The sequence below is a fragment of the Candida dubliniensis genome, chromosome 2 (assembly GCF_000026945.1).
Source record: "Candida dubliniensis CD36 chromosome 2, complete sequence".
NCBI classification, from domain to species: Eukaryota; Fungi; Ascomycota; class Pichiomycetes; order Serinales; family Debaryomycetaceae; genus Candida; species Candida dubliniensis.
The window spans coordinates 1,101,262-1,128,138 of NC_012861.1; the positions used below are offsets into that span (position 1 = coordinate 1,101,262).

The 26,877-nt window shown below is 30.8% G+C and overlaps 13 protein-coding genes and 1 non-coding gene across 14 annotated transcripts, besides 3 other annotated features; 6 read left to right on the top strand and 8 right to left on the bottom strand. All coding sequences in view use genetic code 12, as the record gives it.

The window, feature by feature from the left end:
* Positions 1-317: 317 nt before the first annotated feature.
* CD36_19820 (DNA-directed RNA polymerases I and III subunit, putative) lies at positions 318-1,328 on the bottom strand (the record flags this gene model as incomplete). Its single annotated transcript, XM_002418416.1, has 1 exon — positions 318-1,328. The coding sequence occupies one exon, from the start codon at positions 1,326-1,328 to the stop codon at positions 318-320; it is 1,011 nt and encodes a 336-aa protein (XP_002418461.1).
* A 461-nt stretch (positions 1,329-1,789) lies between these two features.
* Positions 1,790-2,767, bottom strand: CD36_19830 (conserved hypothetical protein; the record flags this gene model as incomplete). Its single annotated transcript, XM_002418417.1, has 1 exon — positions 1,790-2,767. One exon carries the CDS (start codon positions 2,765-2,767, stop codon positions 1,790-1,792), a length of 978 nt encoding a protein of 325 aa, XP_002418462.1.
* A 144-nt stretch (positions 2,768-2,911) lies between these two features.
* CD36_19840 (aminotransferase, class III, putative) lies at positions 2,912-4,330 on the bottom strand (the record flags this gene model as incomplete). The annotated part of the gene is made up of 1 exon (XM_002418418.1): positions 2,912-4,330. The coding sequence occupies one exon, from the start codon at positions 4,328-4,330 to the stop codon at positions 2,912-2,914; it is 1,419 nt and encodes a 472-aa protein (XP_002418463.1).
* Positions 4,331-4,873: 543 nt separating this feature from the next.
* On the bottom strand, positions 4,874-6,469 carry CD36_19850 (conserved hypothetical protein; the record flags this gene model as incomplete). The annotated part of the gene is made up of 1 exon (XM_002418419.1): positions 4,874-6,469. The coding sequence occupies one exon, from the start codon at positions 6,467-6,469 to the stop codon at positions 4,874-4,876; it is 1,596 nt and encodes a 531-aa protein (XP_002418464.1).
* A 2,465-nt stretch (positions 6,470-8,934) lies between these two features.
* Positions 8,935-10,047, top strand: CD36_19860 (conserved hypothetical protein; the record flags this gene model as incomplete). Its single annotated transcript, XM_002418420.1, has 1 exon — positions 8,935-10,047. One exon carries the CDS (start codon positions 8,935-8,937, stop codon positions 10,045-10,047), a length of 1,113 nt encoding a protein of 370 aa, XP_002418465.1.
* Positions 10,048-10,339: 292 nt separating this feature from the next.
* CD36_19870 (conserved hypothetical protein) lies at positions 10,340-10,774 on the bottom strand (the record flags this gene model as incomplete). Its single annotated transcript, XM_002418421.1, has 1 exon — positions 10,340-10,774. The coding sequence occupies one exon, from the start codon at positions 10,772-10,774 to the stop codon at positions 10,340-10,342; it is 435 nt and encodes a 144-aa protein (XP_002418466.1).
* Positions 10,775-11,078: 304 nt separating this feature from the next.
* Positions 11,079-12,503, top strand: CD36_19880 (conserved hypothetical protein; the record flags this gene model as incomplete). The annotated part of the gene is made up of 1 exon (XM_002418422.1): positions 11,079-12,503. The coding sequence occupies one exon, from the start codon at positions 11,079-11,081 to the stop codon at positions 12,501-12,503; it is 1,425 nt and encodes a 474-aa protein (XP_002418467.1).
* Positions 12,504-13,531: 1,028 nt separating this feature from the next.
* Positions 13,532-13,833: a mobile genetic element.
* A 443-nt stretch (positions 13,834-14,276) lies between these two features.
* On the top strand, positions 14,277-15,128 carry CD36_19890 (60S ribosomal protein L31; the record flags this gene model as incomplete). Its single annotated transcript, XM_002418423.1, has 2 exons — positions 14,277-14,330; positions 14,844-15,128. The coding sequence occupies 2 exons, from the start codon at positions 14,277-14,279 to the stop codon at positions 15,126-15,128; spliced, it is 339 nt and encodes a 112-aa protein (XP_002418468.1).
* Positions 15,129-16,108: 980 nt separating this feature from the next.
* tRNA-Ile (AAT) lies at positions 16,109-16,195 on the bottom strand. The gene has a single exon. It is a non-coding gene; the product is annotated as a tRNA-Ile (tRNA).
* A 342-nt stretch (positions 16,196-16,537) lies between these two features.
* Positions 16,538-16,626: a mobile genetic element (partial).
* A 586-nt stretch (positions 16,627-17,212) lies between these two features.
* Positions 17,213-17,300: a mobile genetic element (partial).
* Positions 17,301-17,878: 578 nt separating this feature from the next.
* On the top strand, positions 17,879-21,355 carry CD36_19900 (peroxin, putative; the record flags this gene model as incomplete). Its single annotated transcript, XM_002418424.1, has 1 exon — positions 17,879-21,355. One exon carries the CDS (start codon positions 17,879-17,881, stop codon positions 21,353-21,355), a length of 3,477 nt encoding a protein of 1,158 aa, XP_002418469.1.
* A 295-nt stretch (positions 21,356-21,650) lies between these two features.
* On the bottom strand, positions 21,651-22,082 carry CD36_19910 (mitochondrial DnaJ homolog, putative; the record flags this gene model as incomplete). The annotated part of the gene is made up of 1 exon (XM_002418425.1): positions 21,651-22,082. The coding sequence occupies one exon, from the start codon at positions 22,080-22,082 to the stop codon at positions 21,651-21,653; it is 432 nt and encodes a 143-aa protein (XP_002418470.1).
* Positions 22,083-23,661: 1,579 nt separating this feature from the next.
* CD36_19920 (pyruvate kinase, putative) lies at positions 23,662-25,176 on the top strand (the record flags this gene model as incomplete). Its single annotated transcript, XM_002418426.1, has 1 exon — positions 23,662-25,176. The coding sequence occupies one exon, from the start codon at positions 23,662-23,664 to the stop codon at positions 25,174-25,176; it is 1,515 nt and encodes a 504-aa protein (XP_002418471.1).
* A 331-nt stretch (positions 25,177-25,507) lies between these two features.
* CD36_19930 (ubiquinone biosynthesis methyltransferase, mitochondrial precursor, putative) lies at positions 25,508-26,431 on the top strand (the record flags this gene model as incomplete). Its single annotated transcript, XM_002418427.1, has 1 exon — positions 25,508-26,431. One exon carries the CDS (start codon positions 25,508-25,510, stop codon positions 26,429-26,431), a length of 924 nt encoding a protein of 307 aa, XP_002418472.1.
* Positions 26,432-26,588: 157 nt separating this feature from the next.
* On the bottom strand, positions 26,589-26,843 carry CD36_19940 (conserved hypothetical protein; the record flags this gene model as incomplete). Its single annotated transcript, XM_002418428.1, has 1 exon — positions 26,589-26,843. One exon carries the CDS (start codon positions 26,841-26,843, stop codon positions 26,589-26,591), a length of 255 nt encoding a protein of 84 aa, XP_002418473.1.
* Positions 26,844-26,877: the final 34 nt, after the last annotated feature.

The following is a 26,877-nucleotide window of genomic DNA, read 5'->3' on the forward strand; positions in this document are numbered from 1 at the left end:
AAGGAAAGAAAAAAAAAGGGAAGGAGTAAAAAAAAAAAGAAGCAAGAAGGAGAAGAACAAGAACAAGAAAAAAACAAAAGTTTCTTTTTTTCTCTTTTCTATTTTTTCTGTTGATGCGTGTACATTTGTACAATGTCGTATTTCATGTTCTAATGCTCCAAACATCCTTCTTCTTACCAGGGCTCATCTCGTAAGCAAATCTTTACAATATCCAAGAACCCAAAAGTGAAACTCTGGTTATTTTAGCTATATCTTTGCCGTAGATTCTAATAAATTTCTTAATATACAATTTTCAACTATTTACGTTATGTATACCATTATTGACCAATTGGACAATTTCTCAAATATTCAGCCTTGTTTTTCAATAATCTTACTGATTTGAAAAAAATCTCTGCTGGAGGCATAGCACCAGTACTTTCGACATTAAATATAAAATGATCTCTTTGTCTACCTAATTGGACTTTACCATCGAATTCTGGATGTCTTAATACTTCACGAGAAACAGTATCTTTTCTGGCATCTTTAACATATGCCTTACCATTAGTATCAATGCCAATAACTCCCGGTGGGAAACATTTTTGGAATTTTTTTGCCAATTCCCCCGTGATTGGTTGTTTAATATCTATAACTGGTAATAATCTATATGATGCCGTGGCCACAGGAGAAAATTTAGCATGATCAGATCCAATACCTAATACACAATGAGCTCTTAATGAAATTTCTTGACCTGGTCTTAATTTAGCTAACAAAATATCAGGATCACAAGGTACCACAGGAGTATCTTTAAATTTTTCTTCTTGATTTCCATGAGGTTCAAATTTAAAATCTTTAGCATAAACATGGGAATTTTTATATAATTCTCTAGGATCAGTAGAATTTTTAGGAGCATGAGGGTTTTTCGAACATGCAACATCTAATGATAAAACAATTGTATTATCTTCGGTAAAACGATCATTAATATCAACAGTTTCATCTACCCAAGTCAATTTATCTGGGTCGATTTTCCAAGGAATTAACCCAATTCTTTGTGCCAATACTTCATCTTGAATAACTGAAGTGTTCATAAACATATATACAGTTTCAGCAGCAACTGAAGGAACTTCAGCAATCATGATACGACGGAATGCATTGGCTATTGATGTATCAATATGTATTAAATCAAAAGTCCCCGTCCTTTCACTCAAATTTGTGATTTTGATTTCAAAGTTGTTTTTAAATTTTTCAATGTCCCATGCATAGTCTCCATTTTGTTGATGACCTGGAAAATCCGTAGAAGTTGTATTTGTCACTCTATTATATTCTATCCCAACAATATTATTATCTGACATTTTATTGTTGTTTTTGGTATGTATGGACGGTAAGTTTAATACTTGAATTTAAAAAAAAAAAAAAAAAAATTGATGATGACGAATGTTATGTTATACAAATTTTTTTTTTTTCTCATCTCTCTCTCAGTTTCAAAGATATTTGAAGCAACTCAGATTAATATAGATCGAACAAAAAATCACCATCACCATCACCATCAACCTATATAACTGTTGCCAACAACATTAATAAAATGACTACAACAACATAAAGCAAAGGGCTATTGCTTGTTGGCCTATAGATCAAGCAACTTTTGATAAATAACGATTTGTCAAATCATTTTTAAATCGTAACTGTAGACACCCACGTCCAATTAAACATTACATCTATAACCATGAACCTAAGGTATCTATATACCTATAACTCTTTTTTTTTTTTCTTTTTCAATCCAATATAGCTTACTTCTAGTAACATAACTTATATTCTATAGGGCAAAATTTGCACCAGGAAAAGCACCAGGCATTTGTGCTTGATTTGCTTCCAACTCAGATCTCCCTGGTGGTTGAAAATTAATTTGATAATCAAGCACTTTTTTAATATTACCTAGTATATCTATTGTCAATAAATAGACATTCCCATTATATCCATCTTGTTCAATATGAACTCTATCCATTCCAAATGTACCATCTAATTGTTCATCCACTCCTAAGCTACTATCATTATTGCTTTCTGTTTGTATTGGTGTCACTTGTAATACTTCAGAATCAACAATAACACCAACAAGATTATGAAACAACAATTGGACAAAGAAAACCATTATATCCAATATAATTAATTCAAATCGTGAATAAGGTAATCTTTCACCAATAAATTGTATAGTTATTCCACCATGTAAATATCCATCATAATTAGGACTTTCTTGATATATACCAAATATTAAATGAGTTAATAAACAAAATAAATTCCCAATTATTAATCCTCTTAATGATATTTTAATTAATGATTTTTTAGAATCATCCAGATATTGTATTTGTAATCGTAATGGAGGATTTATATTTATAATTGATAAATGAATAGTTGAACGAATTAATAATTTAAAAAATGATAAATCTCGTAAATATATTAATATTATTAAAAAACATTCAAGAAATTGAATTGATTCTCGTAATTCAGTTAAAAAGAATTTCTTTCGTTTATATAAAATTGATGCATTATTAATGATTGTTTCTTGAATTGTTGGATATTTCAGATTTTGAAACTCTAGAAGTTCAGCTTGCAAGTTTATTGCTGGAGTGTTGTTGCTGTTGTTATTCTTGTTGTTGTTGTTATTACTACTACTACTACTCATCGACGTTTCTATGGAGAAGGAGGGGGTTAGTTGGTTAATGTTAATACTCGTTTTTGTTTTTGTTTTCGTGATTTGGAGATTTGGTTTTTGGTTTTTTTTTAGTTTTTTCTCCATAACAGATACTAAAAATGTTAAATTGAGGATATTTATTTATTTATTTTTTTTTTTTTGAAAAAAAAAGGGAAACTTTTCCTACAACCAATAAAACAAGAAAAACTATACATAAATATTGATGATAATTATTCATTGTTGTGTTAATTATTTAAAACAATCAACTTCATTAGTTATAAATTCTTTAATTGATTTAGCAACAATATCAACAATAAATTCAATTTCTTCTTTGGTAATGGTGAAACTTGGTGCAATTAATATATGATCACCTTCAATTCCATCAATTGTTCCTTTACCAGGATAAACCACAACACCATTCTTTTTAGTATATTCTCCAATCATTATACCAACATTATAACAAGGATCAAATGGTTGTAAAGTTGATTTTTTTTTACAAAATTCTATACCCCAAAATAATCCTCGACCACGAATATTTGCCACAATATCCAAAGGATCAATTTTCATCATTAATAATTCTTGTAAAATGACTCCCATTTTAACAACATTATCTAATAAATTATCTCGTTTAATAATTTTTTGCACAGCATAAGCTGCAGCACATGCAATAGGGAAACTTTGATAAGTATGACCACAATTAAAACAATTTGAACCATGAGATAAAACATCAAGTATTTTTTTATTAAAAAAAACACATGATAATGGACAATAACCACTAGTAATGGCTTTACCACAAGTAGTAATATCAGGTATAATTGAACCTTGTTCTTCTTGTTGCCAAGCGAAAAAAGTCCCAGTTCTACCTGATCCACACATAATTTCATCAAGTATCATCAAGATATCATATTTATCACAAATTTCTCGAATTCCTTTGAAATAACCTGGTGTTGCTAAAACACATCCAGTAGTTGCTCCAACTATAGTTTCAGCGAAAAATCCTGCCACATTTTCTGGACCAATTTGTAATATTTTTGTTTCAAATTGTTCAAGTAATCTTCTCACATATTGATCACTTGATTCATCTTGTTGTTTATATCTAAATTCATAACATGGATCAATTTTATAAAATCGTGAATTATCAATAATTGATTCATATGGTTTCCTTCTAGATATATGACCTGATAAACTCATCCCACCAAGACAATTCCCATGATATGATTGATGTCGAGATATAAATTGTGTTTTAGTAAATTTTCCTTGTTCATAAAAATATTGTAAAACTAATTTAATTGCTGCTTCATTAGCTTCACTTCCAGAATTGGCAAAATAAACTTTAACAATTTTTCGATTAAAATCAATTTCATCATTTCCATTATTATATCCATTAATTAATTCATAAGCTAATTCTTCAGCAATTGGTACAGTGAATTCTCCGGTATGTAAATAAGAAACTTTTTGTAATTGAGTAGTAATGGCATTAATGACTTCTTTATTATTATGACCAACTGATATAACAGCAGCACCACCAACACTATCAAATAATTGATGATGATCTTGAGTGAATAAATTATTACCATTGGCATGATCAATAACTATTGGAGGAGAGTTTAAATCTCGATGAAGTAATTTAGACAGTTTAAGATCGTTTGTAGAATACTTTTTTGTCATTCTTATTACTTGTGGATTGTATCAGTGATTAAGGTTGGTTACAAGAGTCAATTGTTGATAAAAATGGGGTTCTACTTGTTGTTGTAAGAAGGAAAAGCCAACACAAAAAAAAAAAGAAAGACAGGAAAGTTGATTAGGAAACTCGAAGTGATTATATGATTTTGCATGATAAGAAAAGACAATAGTTTGAGTGGTGGTCGATCGTGTCTAGTTCTTTGTTTAGGCAACAATAACATACACTGTGTGTGTGTGTGTGTGTGTGTGTATAAGAAGTGAAGGAGGAGGACAACAACAACAACAACAAAAATTAAGGTCTATCTATATTATTACAATCTTTAAGATAACCCCCCAAAAACTTTTGTAATCTCTTAATGAATGAATTATAAATTTATTAATAATACTAATACAAAAAACAGAAACAGAAACAGAAAGGAAAAGAAAATTCTAAGAAGACAAGGTTCATAATTAAAACACATTAACATATAAATAATACAACTATCATAAACACAGTTTTGATTTCAATTTCTATCATTTTATTTTTGTTTAAATAAAATTATATTGTCTAGTCTCCCATTTAACATTATATACAGCAAAACTTAATCCTGAATGATAACTAGTTAACCAAGATCGAGAATTAATTCCATTTTGATAAAATCCATAATATTTAGGTAAATTAGGTAATAAAAGTATTTCTACTGATAAATCTCCATAAATATCTTTATCAACCCCAACTCCAACATTTGAATTATTATTATTATTATTATTATTATTCTTTTGTAAATTTAATGGTTTAATTAAATCTTTTATAGTCCAATTTTCATTCCAAACAGATAAATCAATAGTATTATTAAATAATCCTAAATGCATTAATACTTGTAAAATATCTGAATCATCAGTATATATCCCACTAGCACCTCCCCAAAGTTCTCGAGTAAATAATTCATTAATTATATCTTGTTTAAATAAAATAATATGTCTAAATGGAATTTTAATTTCAATTATATTATTAATATATTCTGATGATAATGGAGGTAAAGTTGGTATATATCTAATTCCTAATTCTTGATTTTTCCGATTGATAAATTCATGTTTGATTTCATTAAATCGATTTTGTAATTCAGATTTTAATCCATATAATTGAGATGTTTGTAATGTTTCCCATGTTGTTGTTGGATTATAAATTAAAGTACCCAAAAAATGTCTTTCATTGAAAAGTTCTTTAATGATTTGTTTTATTGGATTCAAGTTGAGTTTAGGGATTGAACGTTTTTTAAATATCTGACGATGAGGTTTTAATGGTTCTGATTCTGGTTCTGGTTCTGTTTCATCAATTTTCCTCTTTGATGAACCATTAGTAGTATTTGTAATTGCCGTGGTTTCATTAGAGTTGTCAAGGCGATGATGGTGATGGTGATGGTGATGATGATGATGGTGGTGTGGATTGTGATGGTGGTGATGAAAATGAAGTGCCTCCTGTTGTTCCTCGGTTTGTTTCTGTTGTGCTTGAGTCAGTGGTTCTTGTTGTGGCACTTTCTCTTTCTCTTGTTTTTGTTTTTGTTGTTGTTGTTGTTCTGTTATTTGATTAGGTTTTGACTCTACAGATTCTTGACCTGTACGGTTTTCCAAACTTGATTGAGGTGGTGAATAACTCTGCTGTATTATTGAATGTGGATATGTAGATGCTGGTGCTGATTGTTGCTGCTGTTGTTTCTGTTGCTGTTGCTGTTGCTGTGGTGGAGATTGTGGTGGTGGTGGTGGTGGTTGACTTATATGTGGTAGTGTGAACTGCGAATAAACTGGAGACTGTTGTGGTGGACGACTTTGACTCACTGATGAAAGAATTTGAGGTGGTGATGCCAATGTTTCCTGTTTTTTGCTTACATTATCATCATGAGACTGTGGAGGTGATAATGATGCAGTGTTTGGTGTTTGAGAATTTGGATTATTCAAATACATCTGTATACCGATGTTGGAAGCAGAGGTTAGTTTGGTGGTTGTTGGCTGTGGTGATGACAGTGATTGCAATGGCAGTTGTTGTTGTTGTTGTTGTGGTTGCAGTTGTTGATAATTTTGCAGATATTGATTGGATAAGAATGATATAGGGGGCAATCGTATGCCTGGGTTACGATCAGATGACATTGTACAATTTCGTTGTGTATGACAGTGACTGATATACTTCTATTCTTGGGTAGTTAAGTGAGTAATTTGATGGTGGTTGGGATTTAGAGTGGGGAGACACAAAAAAGCGAAGAAGAAAAAAAAAAAAAATCAGAAAAGAATCTCTTGGAAAAGAATGTCCAAACACAAATTAAGATTTTATTTCTTTTCAGTGTAATTGTTAATTGTGTATGTGTGTATGTGTGTGTCTAATTGAGTAATTGTAAACAATTAACACCTCATTAAGTATTCCAATACAAATGAGTTTAAGAAGAATTGAAAATGAAGAAAGTGGGGGGGGGGGTGTTACAGTAAGAGAGAAGAAAAGAGAGGAGGGAGACTTTTGAAAATAATTTTTTTTTTTTGTTCTTTGGGCAATTTTTGGCTCATTGACTTTTTTTTTTTTTGTTTTTTATTTTTTGCCTTGTGTCTTGTGTCTTGCTATTTTAAAGATTTCTTCTTCTTCTTCTTCTTCGATTATTATTATTTTTGTTTAAGGTTTTTTCTCAATCATTCTCTTTTTTCTATCTCCGTTGTGTTTGTTGTTAGTTGCGCCCATGTTTTGTTTGTGTCCCACCCAATTGGAAGATGATTAATGCGACGACTCAGTTCCTTCCCTTTCCCGTTCCTTTCCTTCGCTCCTTCCTTGTCTTGTTTCTCGCCCTGGTGGCAACAAAATATTGGATTGCAAAATAATCTATCTTAACTAATAGTTATTACTTCAATGAGAGAAAACTACTCCATAGTCTTAGCCTAAAAGTATTAATTCTCTTGTTTTGTTTTAAACAACACCAATCAAACATCTGAAGATTACATATCTTAATAATTCCAGTATTTCAATGGAAAAAGAATAGTCCAAGAGTAAGAAAATTGGTTATGTTTCGAATGAAAATACCGTTATTTTTGATGTGGCATATAAGTTTACTAATCGAATACAATGGAACTGTAAGTTTACTTTCTTGTCTTCTTAATGGACATGACATAAATGCAAAAAAAAAAAGCAGTAAATAAACTTCAATAATAATAAAGACATCTCGCTGAAGATGTTTTGAGATAAATAACTTCTATGAAACAGTAGTAGTCAATTAATGCAAGACAAGATTGATCTCACAAGACAATTAAATTATACGAATAGAATTAGAGGAAGACAGTAAAATAAATATGACAACTTAACACGCCTTTAATCTCCCATCCCCCTCCATTTTCAACAAAGAGAAGTAAGAAGAATTAGTTTAAATTAAAGTTTAATAGTTATTATGTTGTAGTAATTAGTTAGTTAGTTTGTAGAAAAGGGTCAACCCAACAAGAATAAGAGAAAAGGTTAAATAATAAGAATAAGAATAAGAATAAGAATAAGAATAAGAATAAGAACAGAAATAGTTTGATTAATAATCGTAATCGTAATTGTTATGTGTGAAATATACCGATGAAGATTGTTAATGCGTATACGTAGTGGGTGTGTGTGTGGGGTTTGAATTTTGCCCACTTTTGTTTTTAGTCCAATCAATCAACCAATAATATACTAACATATGTATTTAGTGGAGGGATTGTTAGTAATTGTGGTGTTTCTTTTTTGAAGGGGGAAGGGGGGGAAATTTGATATCATCAGCGGTTAAAATTTTGAATAAAGTAAAAAAAAAGAAAGAAAACCCAATTAAATCTTCCTATTGTTTTTTTTTTACTCTTCTCTTCTCTAACTTCTATTTCTTTAACACTGTTTTCTTTCTTATTTCTTGAATTGAAAACTCCATACAGTATTTGTTTTTTTTACATCTCGACTGTTTCTTTCTGTCTGTTTCTGTGTGTGTGTGTGAAAACAAGGCCTTTGGTTTGTGTCCATACATATCTCCTTCTCCTCCTTCTCATCATACTTCTCCAACTTCCCCAGGAGGATAAACTTTTAGTCACTGTCAATTTTTTTCTTACTTCAAAAACTTAACTTCTATACAACCAACGCCCCCCAATTTCCGTTATTCGAATTTATTACCGTTATTTCAATCAAAGTTAATATAGTGGTGGAGTAGGGTAACCCCGGAAAAAAAGAAAAATAAGAAATCCAAGAAACTAGAATAGTGACAATTTAAATCAGCAAATTATCACAAACCGAAAAAGGGAAAAAGAAATAGTAAAGAAGAAAATACAAAAAAAAAAAAAAAAAGGAAAAAGGAAAAAGAAAATCAGAACATAAAAAACAATCAGAATCATCTTACTATCTCTCATATATATTTGAATAAATACTAGGGGGGGCCACCAGACAAGATATTAAACCCGGTAGGATTTCATTCTTTTATGCATTTGTTTACAATATCAATAATTTCATCTACAACAACTACGGTTCATTTTCATTATAATTTGTATTAATATAGCAGCATATTTGTCTCAGTTTACGGTTGTTTTTTTAAAAAGAAAATTTTTTGTTATCCCATTCTTTTTTTTTCGACTTTTCCATGACTAACGAAGTTCAAAGTGTTAACAATTTACCAATATCTACAAAATCCAAACAAGAACTACTACGTAAATCTAAATCTACTCCTAAACTAAGAGGTTTCAGTTCTCCTGCTACAAGCTCATCGACTTTACCCACTATCAACACCAAGAAGAAACAAAAGAGGAAACAATCTACTAAAAGTTCTACCACGACTAATGGAAGCATACCGGGATTTTTCCGGAAATTATCTACTGAATGGAGTTCATTTTTATCCAAATTAAAATCTATATCTGACGACGTATTAACCACAGACGATATAGCTGAAGAGTTTTTTATTGAAGAAGATAGTGACGATACTGGATTTGATAAATTAATGAGATCCCATAGAGGCTATAATTCAACAGAAGAAAAATTTTTACAAGAATATAAAAAATATAAATCTTTGGACACCATGGCAGCAGCTTACCAAAAGAATCATCATCATCATCACAACAAACCCAACAATAGTGGATATTCCAACGAGATTAAGACTTGTAATAGTCACGTATCGGAACCAACAAACATGTCATCTAATTTTACTGGTTCTTCAAACAAGGTTCATTATACTTTACAAGATGTTATGCGTCAACAACAACTGCTGCTGCAACAGCAACAGCAACAGCAACAACGACCATTTTCAGATGCTCTTCTACCGAATGGAGATGAATTTGAAATACTAGAGGAAGATGATGAAGATGGTGAATCCACAGCAGCTGAGATTGTTTATAATGATATTGACATGATTGAATTACGTAAAGAATTTGAAATGTGGGTGAATAGTAAAAATACTAGTGATACTGATTCTAAATCAACTTTATTTTCCCAATCTAATATTGGAACTACATTATGGGAATATCGTCGAAATAAATGGTTAATTTGTAATGATCCAGAAAAATTTGAAACTCGACTTCAAGAAACTTCTATATCTCATATTCCAAAAGAATCATATGCTAAGATTTATACTAATTTAATTGAAAAGAATAAAACCCTTAAAAATAATAAACATATTAATTTACTGGATTTAGTAAAAATAATAAATGCTGGATGGATAGCTGAAGAGAAATGGGATAGAGCAGCTCGAGGATTACCATGATTATATTCTACACCGACCAAAAACATCACAATTATCAAATTATCAAGGTATTTGAATCTATTCAAACTGGAGAGGGGGAGGAGGGTATAATTGCATAAACTAATTTTTATTTTGATATTTGTCATTATTAATCATTTGTATATATATAGAAAAAAAAAAAAAAAGAAATATCATGAAATGCTTTTTTTTTTTTTTTTTATGAATTGTTTATTGGAAATGATATATATATATATATATATATATATATACGTTATATTTAATGCCAGTTTGTCTTTTTTGTCTTTTTTGTTTTTCATTTTTTATTAATTAATTTTAATGTATATTCTAATATTCGTAAATTTTGATCAATTAATTCACTTTTAAATTGTAAATTATCAATTTCATTAATTATATAATGACAATCTTGAATTAATTTTTGTAATTTTTGTTTATATTGAATTAATTGATAATAATTTTGTGCTATATCATGATTTAATTGTTTATCAATTTCATTATTTAATTGATGAATAGTAATTATTTTATCAATTAAATTAGATGATGATGCTAATGATGTATTAGAATTGGTTTTAATTAATGATTGTAAAGTTTGAATTAATTGTTTTGAATATAATTGAGAGTTTTTTAAATCATTGATTTGATTTAATTTAGCTTGTTGTAAAAGTTCATTATGCAGTAGTGGTTGCAGTTGCAGTTGCAATGGTTGTGGCAGCAGTTTCAGTAATGTCATTTAATAAAGCAAATAGAAAAAAAGATGGAGCAAGGACAGGTTTCTAGATTAACTTCTGTTATGGTTTTGATTTGGGAGAGCAGTAGTGATGGTGGTGGTGATTGGGGTTGTAAATAATTTGTTTGAGATCAAAAAAAAAAAAAAGGAAGTTTCTTAACTTTGTTGTGCACACACAAAAAAAATCTGATCTATCTCCAACTATCTTTTTATCAAACAGGAAAAACTCTAAATCCAATTCTGCCCACAACAATAACAACAACAACAGCATCTCTCTCTCTCTCTCTCTCATCTATCTAGATTATCAATGACGCAATATTTGTCTAAAGATTCTTTATTTTTGAAATTACCTACTGAATTATCTATAGATGAAATTTCTTTACAAGATTTATATCATGATATATCGTCATTAACAACAACAACAACAACAACAACAACACTGGAAACCATATACAATTCAATAATCAATAAGACTTATTATTTATTAAAATCAATTAATGATGTTTCCATTGCATTAAAACTATGGCAAATTAGATTAACTTGTCATTTATTTAATAATCAATTAAATTATGCTAAAAAGGAACTGATTAATTTAAATAATACATTATATTTACATGAAAATCATAATATTACACCTCCACCTCCACTAATGGGGGTCTCTTCCACTTTCAATTCCACTTCCACTTCCGCCTCAGCATCATCATTATCATTATCAAATGGATCAACACCAAATATCACTACCACCACTACTACTAATAATCCAATATATCCATTACCCAAAAATAATCAATTGATTATAGATTTCAAATTATTGATACTTTTATTACGATTAAAAAATTTTCCTAATATGAATTTAATTAATGAATTATATAAATTAATATATCAATTACGATTGAAAAGAAATGACAACAACAACAACAATAATAATAATAATAATAATGACACTAATGGCATTAATGATGATCAATTGATTTTAATTAAAAATTTACAAAATTTGAGTTATGATAATATTGTTATTTTAACACTTACAAAGAATTATTTAACATTAATTAATTTTTTAAATAATTTAATTCAAGAATTACAAGAATTAAATGAAAAAGATGATAAATTAGAAAATATGATTAATTGTTCTAATTATGAATTTAATTATTATTCAAATATAAATTTGATTTATTTAATAATTAATTTAATTGTTTATCATAATCAAAATCATATAGATGTTGTTATAAATGATGGTGATGGTGATACAAAATTTAATCATATTTGGAATACTCAAATCAATCAAACAACTAAAAATTCATTAATTTATACATTACAACATATTTCTCCATCTTTATCACTGACAAATTCCTTACATGATAATAATAATGATTCCCAAGAATCAATTTTACAATTCAAATGTGATTCAATTCAAGATTTAGGTCAATTAATTCAACAAGGGAAAATCACTGGGAGAATAATATGTTCATTGTTAGGAATTTGGGATTTATCTAATACTTTTGGTTTTATTTTATCCAATAATGATAATAATAATAATAATAATAATAATAATAATAATAATAATAATAATAATAATAATACGTTACGGTTTATGAAGAATAATTTCCAAGAAAATCAACAACAACAATTGGATATTAATACATTATCAAATGATGAAATAATAAATAAATGTTGTCATCTACTTAATGATCAATGGTGTAAATATATCAATAAAGTATATGGACTTGAATAAAATTTTATTTATAGAATTATATATATATATATATATATATATGTTATATGTTATATAAATAATTAAGATATGATCGTATAACATGGAGCCCATAGTTTCCTACAACTTATTTCCTTCAACTGTTGCATTTGTTATCTATTATGTTAACGGTATTTTACTTTTTTTTTTTACAACAACTTTTGCCATCTGGTTTCTTAACAACCATCAAAGGTTCGCCACCAATTCAACTTCATCACTACTGATGATTCCAACCATTATTCTACTTTTATTCATGATAACTTCAATGCCTAGGCATATACAGCTTACTTTATTTTTTTTTTTCCCTTACTTGCCCTTAGTTATAAATTATTTTATTTTGTTATCAACACACCTGGTACTAAAATTATCATTTGCTGTTCTTTAGGTATATTACTTTTCCCACTTTATACTGTCATCAACATTCAAAAACTTCATCCTCTGTTGACACTACTAATGCAAACTACTCATCTGTTTTCCAATGGACAAACTTACCACAGTTTATATTCTTAATTATGTTGACAACTTTTCTAAATCGGACGCTACCAAACAACAACATGCTCCTCCTCCTTCACCTCCTCCTCCAGTTCCACAAGTTACAAAGGGGTCGCAATCCAGCGTTGTTGCTTTAACATTATTTATACTACCTACCTACTTGTCCTTTCTTTTGTACTGTTTTTATACCTTCAAATACCCATTATCAGTTTGCAGCAATTGAAATGTTGAATATAATTACCAATCCTTTTCATCTTCTCAAAGAATCCTTATTTGAAGCTATTACTACTGTTAAAACTCATGAGGAGCTGTTTCTTTTGATTCATGATTCAACATATTTCAATACCTTAACTGATTTTAAAATTTGACTTTATTTACGTCAAACAAAAATTTCTGGTGCCAATAATAATAATAATAATAATCCTTCTCCTTCTTCTTCCCAAAAAAAAAAAAAACAGAAAGGTACTTTTAATAAACAGGTTCAAAGAGCCTTAAGCAAGTTTTGTTTAAATACCACATGTTATATATGAGTAATTTAGATATGATTGTATATATTCAAAACAAGAATGAAAAATCAAATCTATTTATAATTTTTGGGTTGATAGATAGATAGGAGTCGGTGGCAAAACTTATTGAAGTACCAAACCTCTCATTTGCCACTTTGATTACTAAATATGGGTCGTGATAGTATGACCTAAACAATTGATTTCATGACCTCTAATGATCACTTTTTTTTTGCTTATTAATAGTTTAGTAATTAACTGATCATTGGTTACTCATCTTGTGGTAATGATTGATATCAACGAATTTACCCCTAATAATATATATATATACATATATATTTACAATTTCAAATCTCTTTCATTTTTTTTTTGCAATCAAGGGTTATAGCCCTAATTCTTAATTGTTTGCGCGTGACTGAATATTATATGCACATCTTGTGTGGGTGAGATTTCTGTTTTTTTTTTTTGTCCCTTTGGTTAGTGCATAATTAGTGATGATGGTGATTGTCTGTAACTATGAAGTAAGAATAATGTCGCACAAAAACAATAACTGGTCAATGCACTACTCACTACACTAATGAAGTTTACTTAAGTAAGTCCCACAGTGTGCGTACGTGAAAAATGTATTGAGCATTGTTTTGGTGCGAAAACATCATTTGGTTTTTGGTGAAAAAAAAAAAAATCTGAGTGAGAGAAAAATTTTCCAGTAATAATAGTTTCCAACCCTTTAACATCCGTACGATATAACACAGCATCCATAATGGCTTTACAAGACGTTGTTACTAGAGAATACACCATCAACTTGCACAAGAGAGTATGTTTTCTTATTATTTATTATTATTAGATTGTTTTTTGGTTTTTTTTTTTGAAAGAAGATGTTATAATAAGATTACATGAAGAATCATTTTTTGATGAATGGGAAAACATGGGAAGGATAGATTATAATGGAGGATATTAAGTTTTTAAAAGAGCTTTATGTGTTTGAGGTGGGGAGGAAGAAGATTGATTTTGAAATATAGTATATTTATAGGGGATTATATAAATTGGAGAATTATAAGATGTTGAATAGTATAAGCAGTTGTATTTGGAAAGGAAGAAACCATGAGATCTTTTAAAATAAGAGAAAACATTCAACAATAATTTCAAATGGGGACGATAAATCAATTGTTTGTGATTTGGATTAGATTATTGTTTCTATGAATGATCAACAAATACCACCTTCAATCTTCTTCAAATAATGTTTCTTTTCATCTATCTATTATACATTCTGACAAAAAGCAAAAATTGAAAAGGAAATTATCAAATACTAACAATTTGTTCTTATTAGTTACACGGTGTTCATTTCAAAAAGAGAGCCCCAAAAGCTGTCAAAGAAATCAAGAAATTCGCCACTTTACACATGGGTACTACTGATGTTAGATTAGACCCAAAATTGAACATTGCCATTTGGAAAAGAGGTGTTCAAGGTGTTGAAAATAGAATGAGATTAAGAATTTCTAGAAAAAGAAATGATGAAGAAGATGCTAAAGAAAAATTGTTCGCTTACGTTGAACCAGTTATTGTCCCATCTACTAAAGGTTTACAAACCGTTGTTGTTGAAGATGATGAATAAATGATTTACTAAATAAAAAAAAAAAAAAGAGAAGTTGATGGCATTAATAATGACATTGTTTTTTTTTTGTTTTTTTGTTTTTTATCATTTATTCAGGGGTTTATTTTAAATATCACACATAGTTTGTATAATAATACGTAAAGAGAAAATAATCTTAAATTATTTCTGTTTCCAGGTTTAGGTAAATCATAAGAGTTATCCAATGACCCATAATCAGTAATAAACTTGAATACTCTAAAAATAGTGAATCCTGGTCGAACTACTACAACTACAATTAGTCTACATCAAATCTATCAACAATTGAAAAAAAAAAAAAAAAGTGGAAAAATGTATATTTCAAATTACTAAACTAAATTAATAACCTACGAGTCTGTTAGTAAATCAATCTTCAATTTAAACTCTTTTCTTTTTTTTTTGAGATATACTATTAATGAATGATCAGTGTAACTATGACTATTAAATGTACCAAATCATTACAAATTAAAGTCGAATTGACATACCAAAACGGTAATCAATCTAACGAAAAGACATTATATCTTCCCCTTGTTCCAATTAATGGGTACGAAAATTTTTAAAAAATTATCATCATAATTCATTCATTAATATATTTTTTTTTGAAATTTTGACAATGGTTATTATTATTAGTCTAACATACTGGTTGTTTCTTCTGTAAAAGTAATTGGATAGTAAGTAAAATTAAGATTAAATGAAATGGTGTTGAAATTTTTTTTTTTTTTTTCTTCTTCTTCTTCTTCATCGCCTTTTTTGTTTTCTCTCGATGTTAAGATTCTTTGGTTTTTTATCGGGTAAAAAGAAAAAAAAAAAAAAAAACATAGGCAATTATTAGGGCTCACTAGACTACAAAACTAAACATGTTAAAGTAAGTTAATTCTAAATGCTCTATGTATTGTTTGAATTAAGCTAAAGAAATTATCTTCTGATATTGACATGGAAAAAATTACATGAAAAAAAAAAATAATTGGTCCCTAGCAGGATCGAACTGCTGATCTTGGCGTAACAAATGGAATTTATTAGCACCACGCCTTAACCAACTGGGCCAAGGGACCTTTTACGAAAGCTTGATCTAAAACTTGATTGATATCTATTTTAAATTGCTAAACAAAATATAAGAGGAAACAAACCTATATATATAAACACAAACTACAAATCTATAATCGAGAAAAAGACCAAATAGCTTACTAATTCAGTGATGAGTCATCACAGTAATTAGTAATACATAATTATTCAGCAAGAGTAAATACTACACAAAGAGGTAACCTAATTATAGCACAAAGCTTGTTGTATAATGAGCCTCCCTCCGTCGCACTGACAATAGCATTATCATGTTATTGTGCAAGGACGATCTCTGATCGTCTAAGGTATTTACTTATTTACACTTTCGGTGGAAACTCGTCAACGAGTTTCTGATATTATTAATTTGGTTGTTTCAGAGTGATCTGATGACTCCTCGTCACTCTGCTTTTCGGTCTATATAAGGATTCTAATTTTCTGATTTGCCCGGATTCAAACCGGGTATCTAAATATCTATTTTTCAATTCATCCACGAATTTTGGCCATGGATACTGTTCAAATATGAATTTAGAGGTCTTATACCAAATCAATGCCTCCCCGGTTAGATACCTAGCACTAAGACGCGTAAGTTCCTTGCCACCAACATCCATGTTCCTAGATTCCGCATAATCCTCCATCTCATAAATAAAAACGAAAAGAATTTCTGGGTCATCACTAATTCCACCTTTAAACTTTGTAGGCTTAACCACGTCATTGCCTTTACTCACACTTTCAGCAATAACGGATCCAAGGTATCTTAATGATTCTTGATTCATAACGATGGGAGCTTCTTTGGACAAGTTCATTGACCCTGGGATACTCATGACTACTGTTTGGATCTTTTACCGCAATGCTACCAGATAATGTATTTCCTGCCTAGAATGTGATGTGGGTTATTGATATTGATAACGGGAATCTAGAATGGGGAACCACTAACGTAACTTCTAACTGTGATCCTTATTATTCAAACTAAATTAAACTAAACTTAAACTTGACTGATTCACTAACTAACTAAATCCAAAATATATATAAAAAGATAAGGGAAATTAGAACCCTTATATAGACCGAAAAGCAGAGTGACGAGGAGTCATCAGATCACTCTGAAACAACCAAATTCAGTGCGACGGAGGGAGGCTCATTATACAACAAAGCTTGTAAAAACTCCACATTTTCATATAAATAAGTTTTTGATATATATATGTTTTGTTTTGCTTCATATTGTATCTTCTATTTATATTGATACAGAAGTGAACTCTCAAATCCAATTGAGTTTTTACATCTTACACCTTGCGTTTAAATACTTGATTACGTCAAAAATGTATAGTAAGAGCCTAATATACTGTATTCTTTAATCAATATGCTCTTACGCCACTGTTCAGCCAACGATTTATATCACTGATGTGATTGTAAATTGGAAACTTGTTGAATATTTTGCAAATTGCTAATGTGGTAGTTCTTCCCCTCCTTATAATTTAATTTCGTTTTCTACCCCCACATTTTTTTTTTTTTATCCAGCGGAACAGATTTTCACACTCACTCACTCTCACAGTTAAATTCTGTCTGTTAATATTTTGTTCGTTCTGGTTCGTCCCGCAATAAATTCAAACAATTTTCAACCCATTCTTTTTAACAAACCATTATTTTTTTAATCTAGTTTAGCATTATAAACATCAATTACAATGCCATCCGTTGCATCTTCCTCAAATGATGTTTCTATTTCACAGGAAGCTTTTGAGTCTGTTACAACCATTGCTAATGTTTCAATAATCAATGATCCTTCACTTAACCAATATGATACATTAGATATAGGTGATGAATTATTCTCCAAATTGTTCCCTAAAGAAGAAATAAATTCATCTACTCAAATCGTCAATAATAAATTTGTTTTAGTCAAGTTATTAGGTGCTCCTGATTATTTTAACAAATTTAGAATTATGAAACTTCATGAAGTTCGTTATCAATTAAGAGAATCCATAGTGATTACAAATGATTCAAATTTAGTAAAATTTAATAATGATTCTTTGACTTTAAACAAAGCCGTCATAAAATCTATTGATTATGATGATATACCTAAATTATCACAAATATTTGTTTCTATACCTCATGAAATCTATCAATTATTACATGAAAAATCACCACAAGTTATAAAACAGAAATTTTTAACACAATTATTGGTTGATAATGGGAATGTTGTAAATGAAGGAGATTCGTTGAGATTAATTAATGGTACAGTCAATTTATGTGAACCTTTGACTCAAGGTAGAGTTGAATACAATACCAATATTGTGTTGATTAATCAAAATGAAGATAAACCTAGTGAACAAGATAGCACCGATAATAACAAAAATATCGATATAGAATACGAGCAAGATTTAGTCTTTGATCAAGATGAAAGTCTCGATTTGTCTGGTTACTTATCATCAAGTTTACAATTTGACCAATTTACAAAATCAGACAAGCTCAATAGATTTAAAGTTGGTCCATTACCACAAAAATTCAATATCGATGATTTACCTCTGAATTGGAAAAAAGATGATACAGAATTGTTTGTATTTATTAATAATATTGACTTTATTAAATTGGGATTTCCAATATTCAATGGTGATTTAGTGAAAGTTAAAACAGGGACAGAAACAGTTGTTGTTAGAATATTCACATTTACTGAACCTCAAAACAGTTTCAAAATTGGCACGGTTTATATGTCTCCAATTTTATTGATAAATCTTAAATTACAAAGTGATTCCTATATTGAATTTGATCCGGTCACCCAATTAGATACATTATCTAACACAATCCCTATTGCAGAATCAGTGACAATTTCAAGAGTTAGTTCACAAATCACCATGGATAAAACTTATCAACAGAGTTTTTTCTCGAGTTTAAAGACAACTTTGAGTACTCGATTAAAATGTGTCAAGCAGGGTGATTATCTCCCCGTTGTAATTGACACTGTTTTGGCGAAAACTATGTTTGATAATTTGATTGAAGATGGTAATGACAATGAAGAAACTGCTGGGTCTGGTGATGGCATTGATGCTATTCCTATTGGTAATCCAGATGCTGTTGCATGGTTTAAGATAACCGAGGTAAAGGGAGCAAATAGTATTGACACCAACCAATTTCTCATTGATCCTTTGAAAACAATGCTAGTATCATCTGGTGTTGAAAGCATTAGATTACCACAAAATTCATTTGTGAAATGGTATCAATATTTGAATTTACCCCCAATTTTTAATTACCAAGAAGGAACAAATTTCAAATATGCTCAAGAGTTTAAGAAAACTTTATCTACTTGTCTTTCCTCCAAGATTAATTTGAAAACTTCGATATTGTTGACATCAATGAGTAGAGGTATTGGTAAAACAACTCTTGTGAGAAACTCATGTATAGAATTGGGTTTGAATTTAATTGAGTTGGATTGTTTTGATTTGTTGAACCCAGGTCAAGAATTGAAAACTATTGGGCTTTTAACAGGTAAAATAGACAAGTTAATTGCTAATGTTCAAAGTACTTCTTCATTCCATGTCATTTATCTCAAACATATTGAAAACTTGTGTCCCAAAACTGATGAAAATGATCAAAACTCAAGTATTTTCACATCATTGTCTTTAAAAATTATTCAAGTATTGCATGATTATTTGAAAAATTATCCAAATCTAGTGGTAGTTATGAGTTGTAATGATTATGATAAACTTAATGATAATTTGAAATCAATAATAAAATTCACCATAGAATTCACTGTTCCTAGTGAAAATGAAAGATTAGAAATTTTTCAATTCTTAATTAACAATGAGAAGAATAAAAATTTTACCAAAGATATTAATTCTTATCCTTTCATAATCAGAAAAGATATCAATTATAAAAATCTTGCATTGCAATCTGCTGGGTTAACTCCACGAGACTTGATATCCATCATTAAAAAATCGAAAAAATTGGCCATCAAACGATTAATCAAATTATCAAAAGATTCCAAGATTTCCATTCAAAATATAGTTAACATTGGTAATGGCGGGGTGATTAATTGGGTACCTGATGATTTTAATGCTGCTATCAACGAAGCACGTAATCAATTCAGTGATTCTATTGGTGCACCACGTATTCCTAATGTCAAATGGGAAGATATTGGTGGATTGGATCTTGTCAAAGATGAAATCTTGGATACAATTGATATGCCCTTGAAACATCCAGAATTATTTAATAATGGATTGAAGAAAAGAAGTGGGATTTTATTTTATGGTCCACCAGGTACTGGTAAAACTTTGTTGGCAAAAGCAATTGCTACCAACTTTTCCCTTAATTTCTTTTCTGTCAAAGGTCCTGAATTGTTGAACATGTATATAGGGGAATCAGAAGCCAATGTTCGTCGTGTGTTCCAACGAGCTCGTGATGCCAAACCATGTGTTATTTTTTTCGATGAATTGGATTCAGTGGCACCGAAAAGAGGTAATCAAGGTGATTCTGGTGGAGTTATGGATAGAATTGTATCCCAATTATTGGCTGAATTAGATGGTATGAGTAGTGAAGGTGGAGATGGTGTATTCGTTGTTGGTGCTACTAATAGACCGGATTTGTTAGATGAGGCCTTATTAAGACCTGGTAGATTTGATAAAATGTTATATTTAGGTATTTCAGATACCGATGAAAAACAAACAAAAATATTGGAAGCTTTGACTAGAAAATTCAAATTGGGAGATAATGTGAATTTGCAACAAGTTGCTGCCAAATGTTCATTTACATTTACTGGTGCTGATTTCTATGCCTTGTGTTCTGATTCGATGTTGAATGCTATGACTAGAGTTGCTAATGAAGTTGATGAAAAAATAAAACAATACAATTTGCAATTGAGCCAACAAGGAAAAGAAAAAGTAAATACAAGATGGTGGTTTGATAATGTTGCTACTGAAAAGGATACGACTGTTTTGGTGCAAATGGAAGATTTTATCAAGGCACAAAATGAATTGATACCTTCTGTTTCTGCTGAAGAGTTGCAACATTATTTGAGAGTTAGAGAAAATTTTGAAGGAGGTAAAGAAAAGGCAAAACAACAACAAGAGCAACAAATCCAGAATCACGAAGATCAGCAAGATACCCCTGAGATCATCCATGAGGAGGATTTATTAAATAATGTTCTCAAGTTAAATGGTAATGGCCATTAAATGTTGGAGTTTATAGTGAATACACAATGAAGCATTTAAAAGGAAAATCTGATTGTAGGCTGATAAAGTGTCTTGCAAAATATTCTACTACTTCTACTATCTGGAAGAGCGTGTCCTTGTTTCGTTTCGAATATTCTATATGTTGCAGCTTTTATATAACTGTGTAACTATATACACCATTAGAACTTTAACAATCTAAGCTGATAATTGAATTCTCATCATAATTGTTACTTTTTCGAGTTCTTATGAAAGTTTGGTTTTGGAATAGTTGGTTTATGGGATCTGTCATCATATTCTATTTGTTGACCATATAACTCTTATCAAGAATATCTTTAGCTTCATTTATTCTTTGACTTATATATTGACTACCATTTTTATCAGGGTGATTCAAAATCATTAATTTTCTATATCGATCTCGAATCATTTTCTTATCAAGATTTAAAATATCATTGCCTTCAATACCTAAAATCAATAATGCTTCTTGTTCAGTCATTGGATCAAGAAACGGTCGATTGGGATATTTCAGTCGTAAATATTTATAATGCGCATATCGTGGATCAGACTTGTTTATCGACATTGAAGATTCTAAATTAATTAACTTTATATTATTGAGTGTGGCTATCATTTGAGGTGTTAGATGAAGATATTGTTTATATGCGGTGATTGTTGCTTTCGTGGTTAGCGCCACTATCGTCGCCCCTAATCCAATAATTATAGGTAATACCATAAAGAAATTAGGTTTCTAATCTTGTTTTATGAGTCACAGAAAACAATTATGTTGGGGACAATGTGACTTTAAGAATAGGTAAATTAGTTAAGACTGCTCTTTAATATCAAAACTTATTATCGCATAGTCTATTGGTGAGAGAAATAAATTAAAATGTCGTTTGACACGCACTAACAAATTTGTACTTGAGAGACATTTCTTTACTCCAAATCAATGTTCAAGTTTGATTGATATCAGATGGGAATATCCAATAGATTCTTAAATAGCGATGAAATCAAATTTGTCTTTAATGAAAGTTATCTCTAGCCAGATTATATTCTAGGCAATACTTTGGTTTTTTTTCTGACATATTTTGCAGCAATTTTATAGAAAAACTTTTCAGCTTAGAATGCTCTTCTAAATATTCGCTATTGTGTCTTCTGGGTAACTCAATTTACATGACTTGGAAGGTATTTGGTTGCTTTAGGGACAACTACAGACTACCTGATAGTATTTTCAATACTTTGTTTCTCCATGGAACGCCATTTTGTCTTTCTACAAAAATGGAAGAAAGAACACAGACGGCATCCAATATCAATGGAATACCCGAATCCTTCATTAGCCTACTAAACTGATTAGTTTATTTAAGTTGATAACAAGAAGTATGAGTGTGGTTCTATTTCGTGTTTACTCATACAAATCTTTTAACATTAGCAACTTGTTGTAACAACGTTGTCTAAATTCTTGTTGGGTTTTGTGTCACAAGGCGCCTCATCTCATAGAAAAACGAAATTCAGTGTCATTGCATATCCAAGCTCGATAAAACAACATTACGTAACATCAAAAGTACAATGCTACTTAGAACATCTCCTCAGTACCCATGAAACCTGTTTTTATAAAATAAACAATTATAATAACAATACCCCAAAAGACTGAAATTATGTACGCCGGCCCCCCACTAACTTCTTGTGTCTTAGAATCAATCCGTTTGTTGACGGGACATCCTACATATTTTCACTGGAGTTAGTGATTTTTTCTTTCCTTATTCTGAATAGTAGGATTCAATTGTAAATGAATACATCATGAGATTCTAGATTGCATAAAAACCTGTCCGGGCCGGCATATAACTCAATTGAAATGAAACAACAACGTAGAAACTAATTTATTGTAGTTCCGAGTTTAGAATTGTATTGTGCCAATTGCAACTGGTGATGAAAAAAAAAAAAAAGCACCAGCAGTTAAGAGAGAACAAAAACAAAAAGCGAGTAAATAAGGAGATACACAACAATCAATCTTTTTTTCTCTTTCTCTGTCGTGGGTTGATTAAAAATAATTTTCCTTCTTCCTTCTTACTTCTACTTCTTCGGCACACTCTCGTTCGCGGAGTGCACAAAATCCCCAATCAATAATTTTTTTTTTTCCAACATAGATTTGATATAAATAACCCACGACATCGGTATAATTTTTCCTCTTCTTTATAATTGTTATATTTCTTTTTCTTTTTCTTTTCCCTTTTCTTGTATTTTTTTTTCTTTTTCTTCTTCTTTTTTCAATAAGAGTTATCGATTAACTTAGTAATTACCTACAAACTACATAAACAATGTCTCACTCATCTTTATCTTGGTTAGCCAACTTCAATGTTGAAACTGTCCCATCTAAATATTTGAGAAGATCCTCAATCATTGGTACCATTGGTCCAAAAACCAACAACGTGGACGTTTTGGTTAAATTGAGAAAAGCTGGTTTGAACGTTGTCAGAATGAATTTCTCCCATGGTTCTTATGAATACCATCAATCCGTCATTGACAATGCCAGAAAATCCGAAGAAGTTTACAAAGGCAGACCATTAGCCATTGCTTTAGATACCAAAGGTCCAGAAATCAGAACTGGTACCACTGTTGGTGACAAAGACTACCCAATTCCACCAAACCACGAAATGATCTTCACCACTGATGATGCTTACAAAACCAAATGTGACGACAAGGTCATGTACATTGACTACAAAAACATTACCAAAGTCATTGCTCCAGGTAAAATCATATATGTTGACGATGGTGTTTTGTCATTTGAAGTTGTCTCCGTTGCTGATAACCAAACTTTGAAAGTCAGATCCCTTAACGCTGGTAAGATTTCTTCTCACAAAGGTGTCAACTTGCCAGGTACTGATGTTGACTTGCCAGCTTTATCAGAAAAAGATATTTCTGATATTAAATTTGGTGTTAAAAACAGAGTCCACATGATCTTTGCTTCCTTTATCAGAACCGCCAACGATGTTTTGGAAATCAGAAAAGTTTTGGGTGAAGAAGGTAAAGACATCCAAATTATCTCCAAGATTGAAAACCAACAAGGTGTCAACAACTTTGACGAAATTTTGGAAGTCACTGATGGTGTTATGGTTGCTAGAGGTGATTTGGGTATTGAAATTCCAGCTCCACAAGTCTTTGTTGTTCAAAAACAATTGATTGCCAAATGTAACTTGGCCGCCAAACCAGTCATTTGTGCCACCCAAATGTTGGAATCCATGACCTACAACCCAAGACCAACCAGAGCTGAAGTTTCTGATGTCGGTAACGCTATCTTGGATGGTGCTGACTGTGTTATGTTGTCTGGTGAAACCGCCAAGGGTAACTATCCAGTTGAAGCCGTCTCTATGATGCACAACACCTGTCTTACCGCTGAAAAGGCCATTGCTTACCCACAATTGTTCAACGAATTGAGATCATTGGCCAAGAAACCAACTGCCACCACTGAAACTTGTGCCGTTGCTGCTGTTTCTGCTGCTTACGAACAAGATGCTAAAGCTATTGTTGTCTTGTCCACCAGTGGTCTTTCTGCCAGATTGGTCTCCAAATACAAGCCAGATGTTCCAATCTTGATGGTTACCAGAAACGAAAGAGCTGCCAAATTCTCCCACTTGTACAGAGGTGTCTACCCATTCATTTTCGATAAACCAAGTATCGAAAACTGGCAAGAAGATGTTGAAAACAGATTGAGATGGGCTGTTTCTGAAGCTGTTGAATTGGGTATCATTTCTAAAGGTGACTCAATTGTTACTGTCCAAGGTTGGACTAGAGGTTCTGGTCACTCTAACACTGTTAGAATTGTCCAAGCTTAAGTTGAAAAGAGTCTTGATCCTGAGTATATTGTTCTAGACTTAGTAAATAATAATGTATAGACTGCGTCTTTATTGAGAATTCGAAATTTTTTTTTTTTAAAAATGCTTTTATCAGTCTAAGATTTTAAGACTTTGTAGAAAGAATATGGGTTTTTGATGATATGGTTGAATAAATCAACTTGGCGTAGCTTTCATGTTTTGTGTCGTATATGACCTGACGTTAGGGAGTGCCTCGCAAATTTTTCGCAGGAGGAAGCAAGAACGAAGATTTTTTTTATACCACACAATTAATTTTTCAACATCCCCTGATAAACTAAGGTAATTCAACGCAATGATGATTCATACTACTCTCAGAGGATCTATTTTTAGATCAGCAAAATTTGCTACACCAAGATCATTGCTTTCAATTTCAAGATCATTGGCAACTGAAAACACATCGAACAAACCTACACCACCTCCAAAAACAGATGAAACAACACATTTTGGTTTCAAAACAGTTAACAAAGATGACAAAGAAAAACTTGTTGGAGGGGTATTCTCATCAGTGGCTTCTAATTACGATGTTATGAACGATGTCATGTCAATGGGCGTTCACAGATTATGGAAGCACCACTTTATTCAAAGATTAGATGCTGGTATGAGGCCAGGATCAACCGAACCTTTAGAGTTCTTAGATGTGGCTGGTGGTACTGGGGATATTGCTTTTGGCTTATTAGATCATGCTGAAAAGAAATACGGTGACACGGTGAGTAAGATGACCATCGCAGATATTAATCCCGATATGTTGAAAGAAGGAGAAGTAAGGTTTGCTAAGACCAAATGGGCCAACAGCGACCGAGTGAACTTTTTAGTTCAGAATGGTGAAGTTATGGACCAAATCCCCGATAATTCAAAAGATGTGTACACCATTGCGTTTGGTATTAGAAATTTTACAGACATACAAGCAGGATTGAATACTGCTTACCGTGTTTTAAAGCCAGGTGGTATTTTTGCCTGTTTAGAATTTTCACAAGTGGAAAACCCGCTTTTGGACTATGCTTACCAAGCTTATTCTTTCTCCTTGTTGCCTTTGATGGGCCAGTTGATTGCCAATGATAGAGATTCATATCAATATTTGGTTGAAAGTATCAGGAAGTTCCCTAAACAAGAAGAATTCAAAGGCATGATTGAAAAAGCTGGATTTTATGTTCCTGAACCAGGTTATGAAAACTTGACCTTTGGTGTTGCCAGTATCCATATTGGTGTTAAAATTTAAAATAATTTCAAACCAATCAAAGAAGAAAACCCCAACGTAGAATTAGTTCATGTACATAAATATATCTATGATATGTATTAATATAACAAATAAATACAAACTAACCAGTCTATACAGATTATTTTTTTTTTTTTTTTTATTCGAAGAATGACTTCGTTTATCCTCGTTTTGTCTCTAAAACCTTTGCATCAATTTCACCTAATGACCTCTGTTTCAATTTCAACTGGAGCAATTTAAATTTGGGACAACATACACTTGTTGCTTCGGGACCTTCACACTCATAGAATTCTTTGCAGCATTTATATAAATCATCAATATACTTAGTGCACTTGGATTCATTATACCCATTTTTCTGTAAACAATTCTGAATAGCACATGCCTGGGGTTTGCATGTTTCGTTCACTTCAGACATTCTACGTTTGTATCGGGGTTGTAAAAAAAAAAAA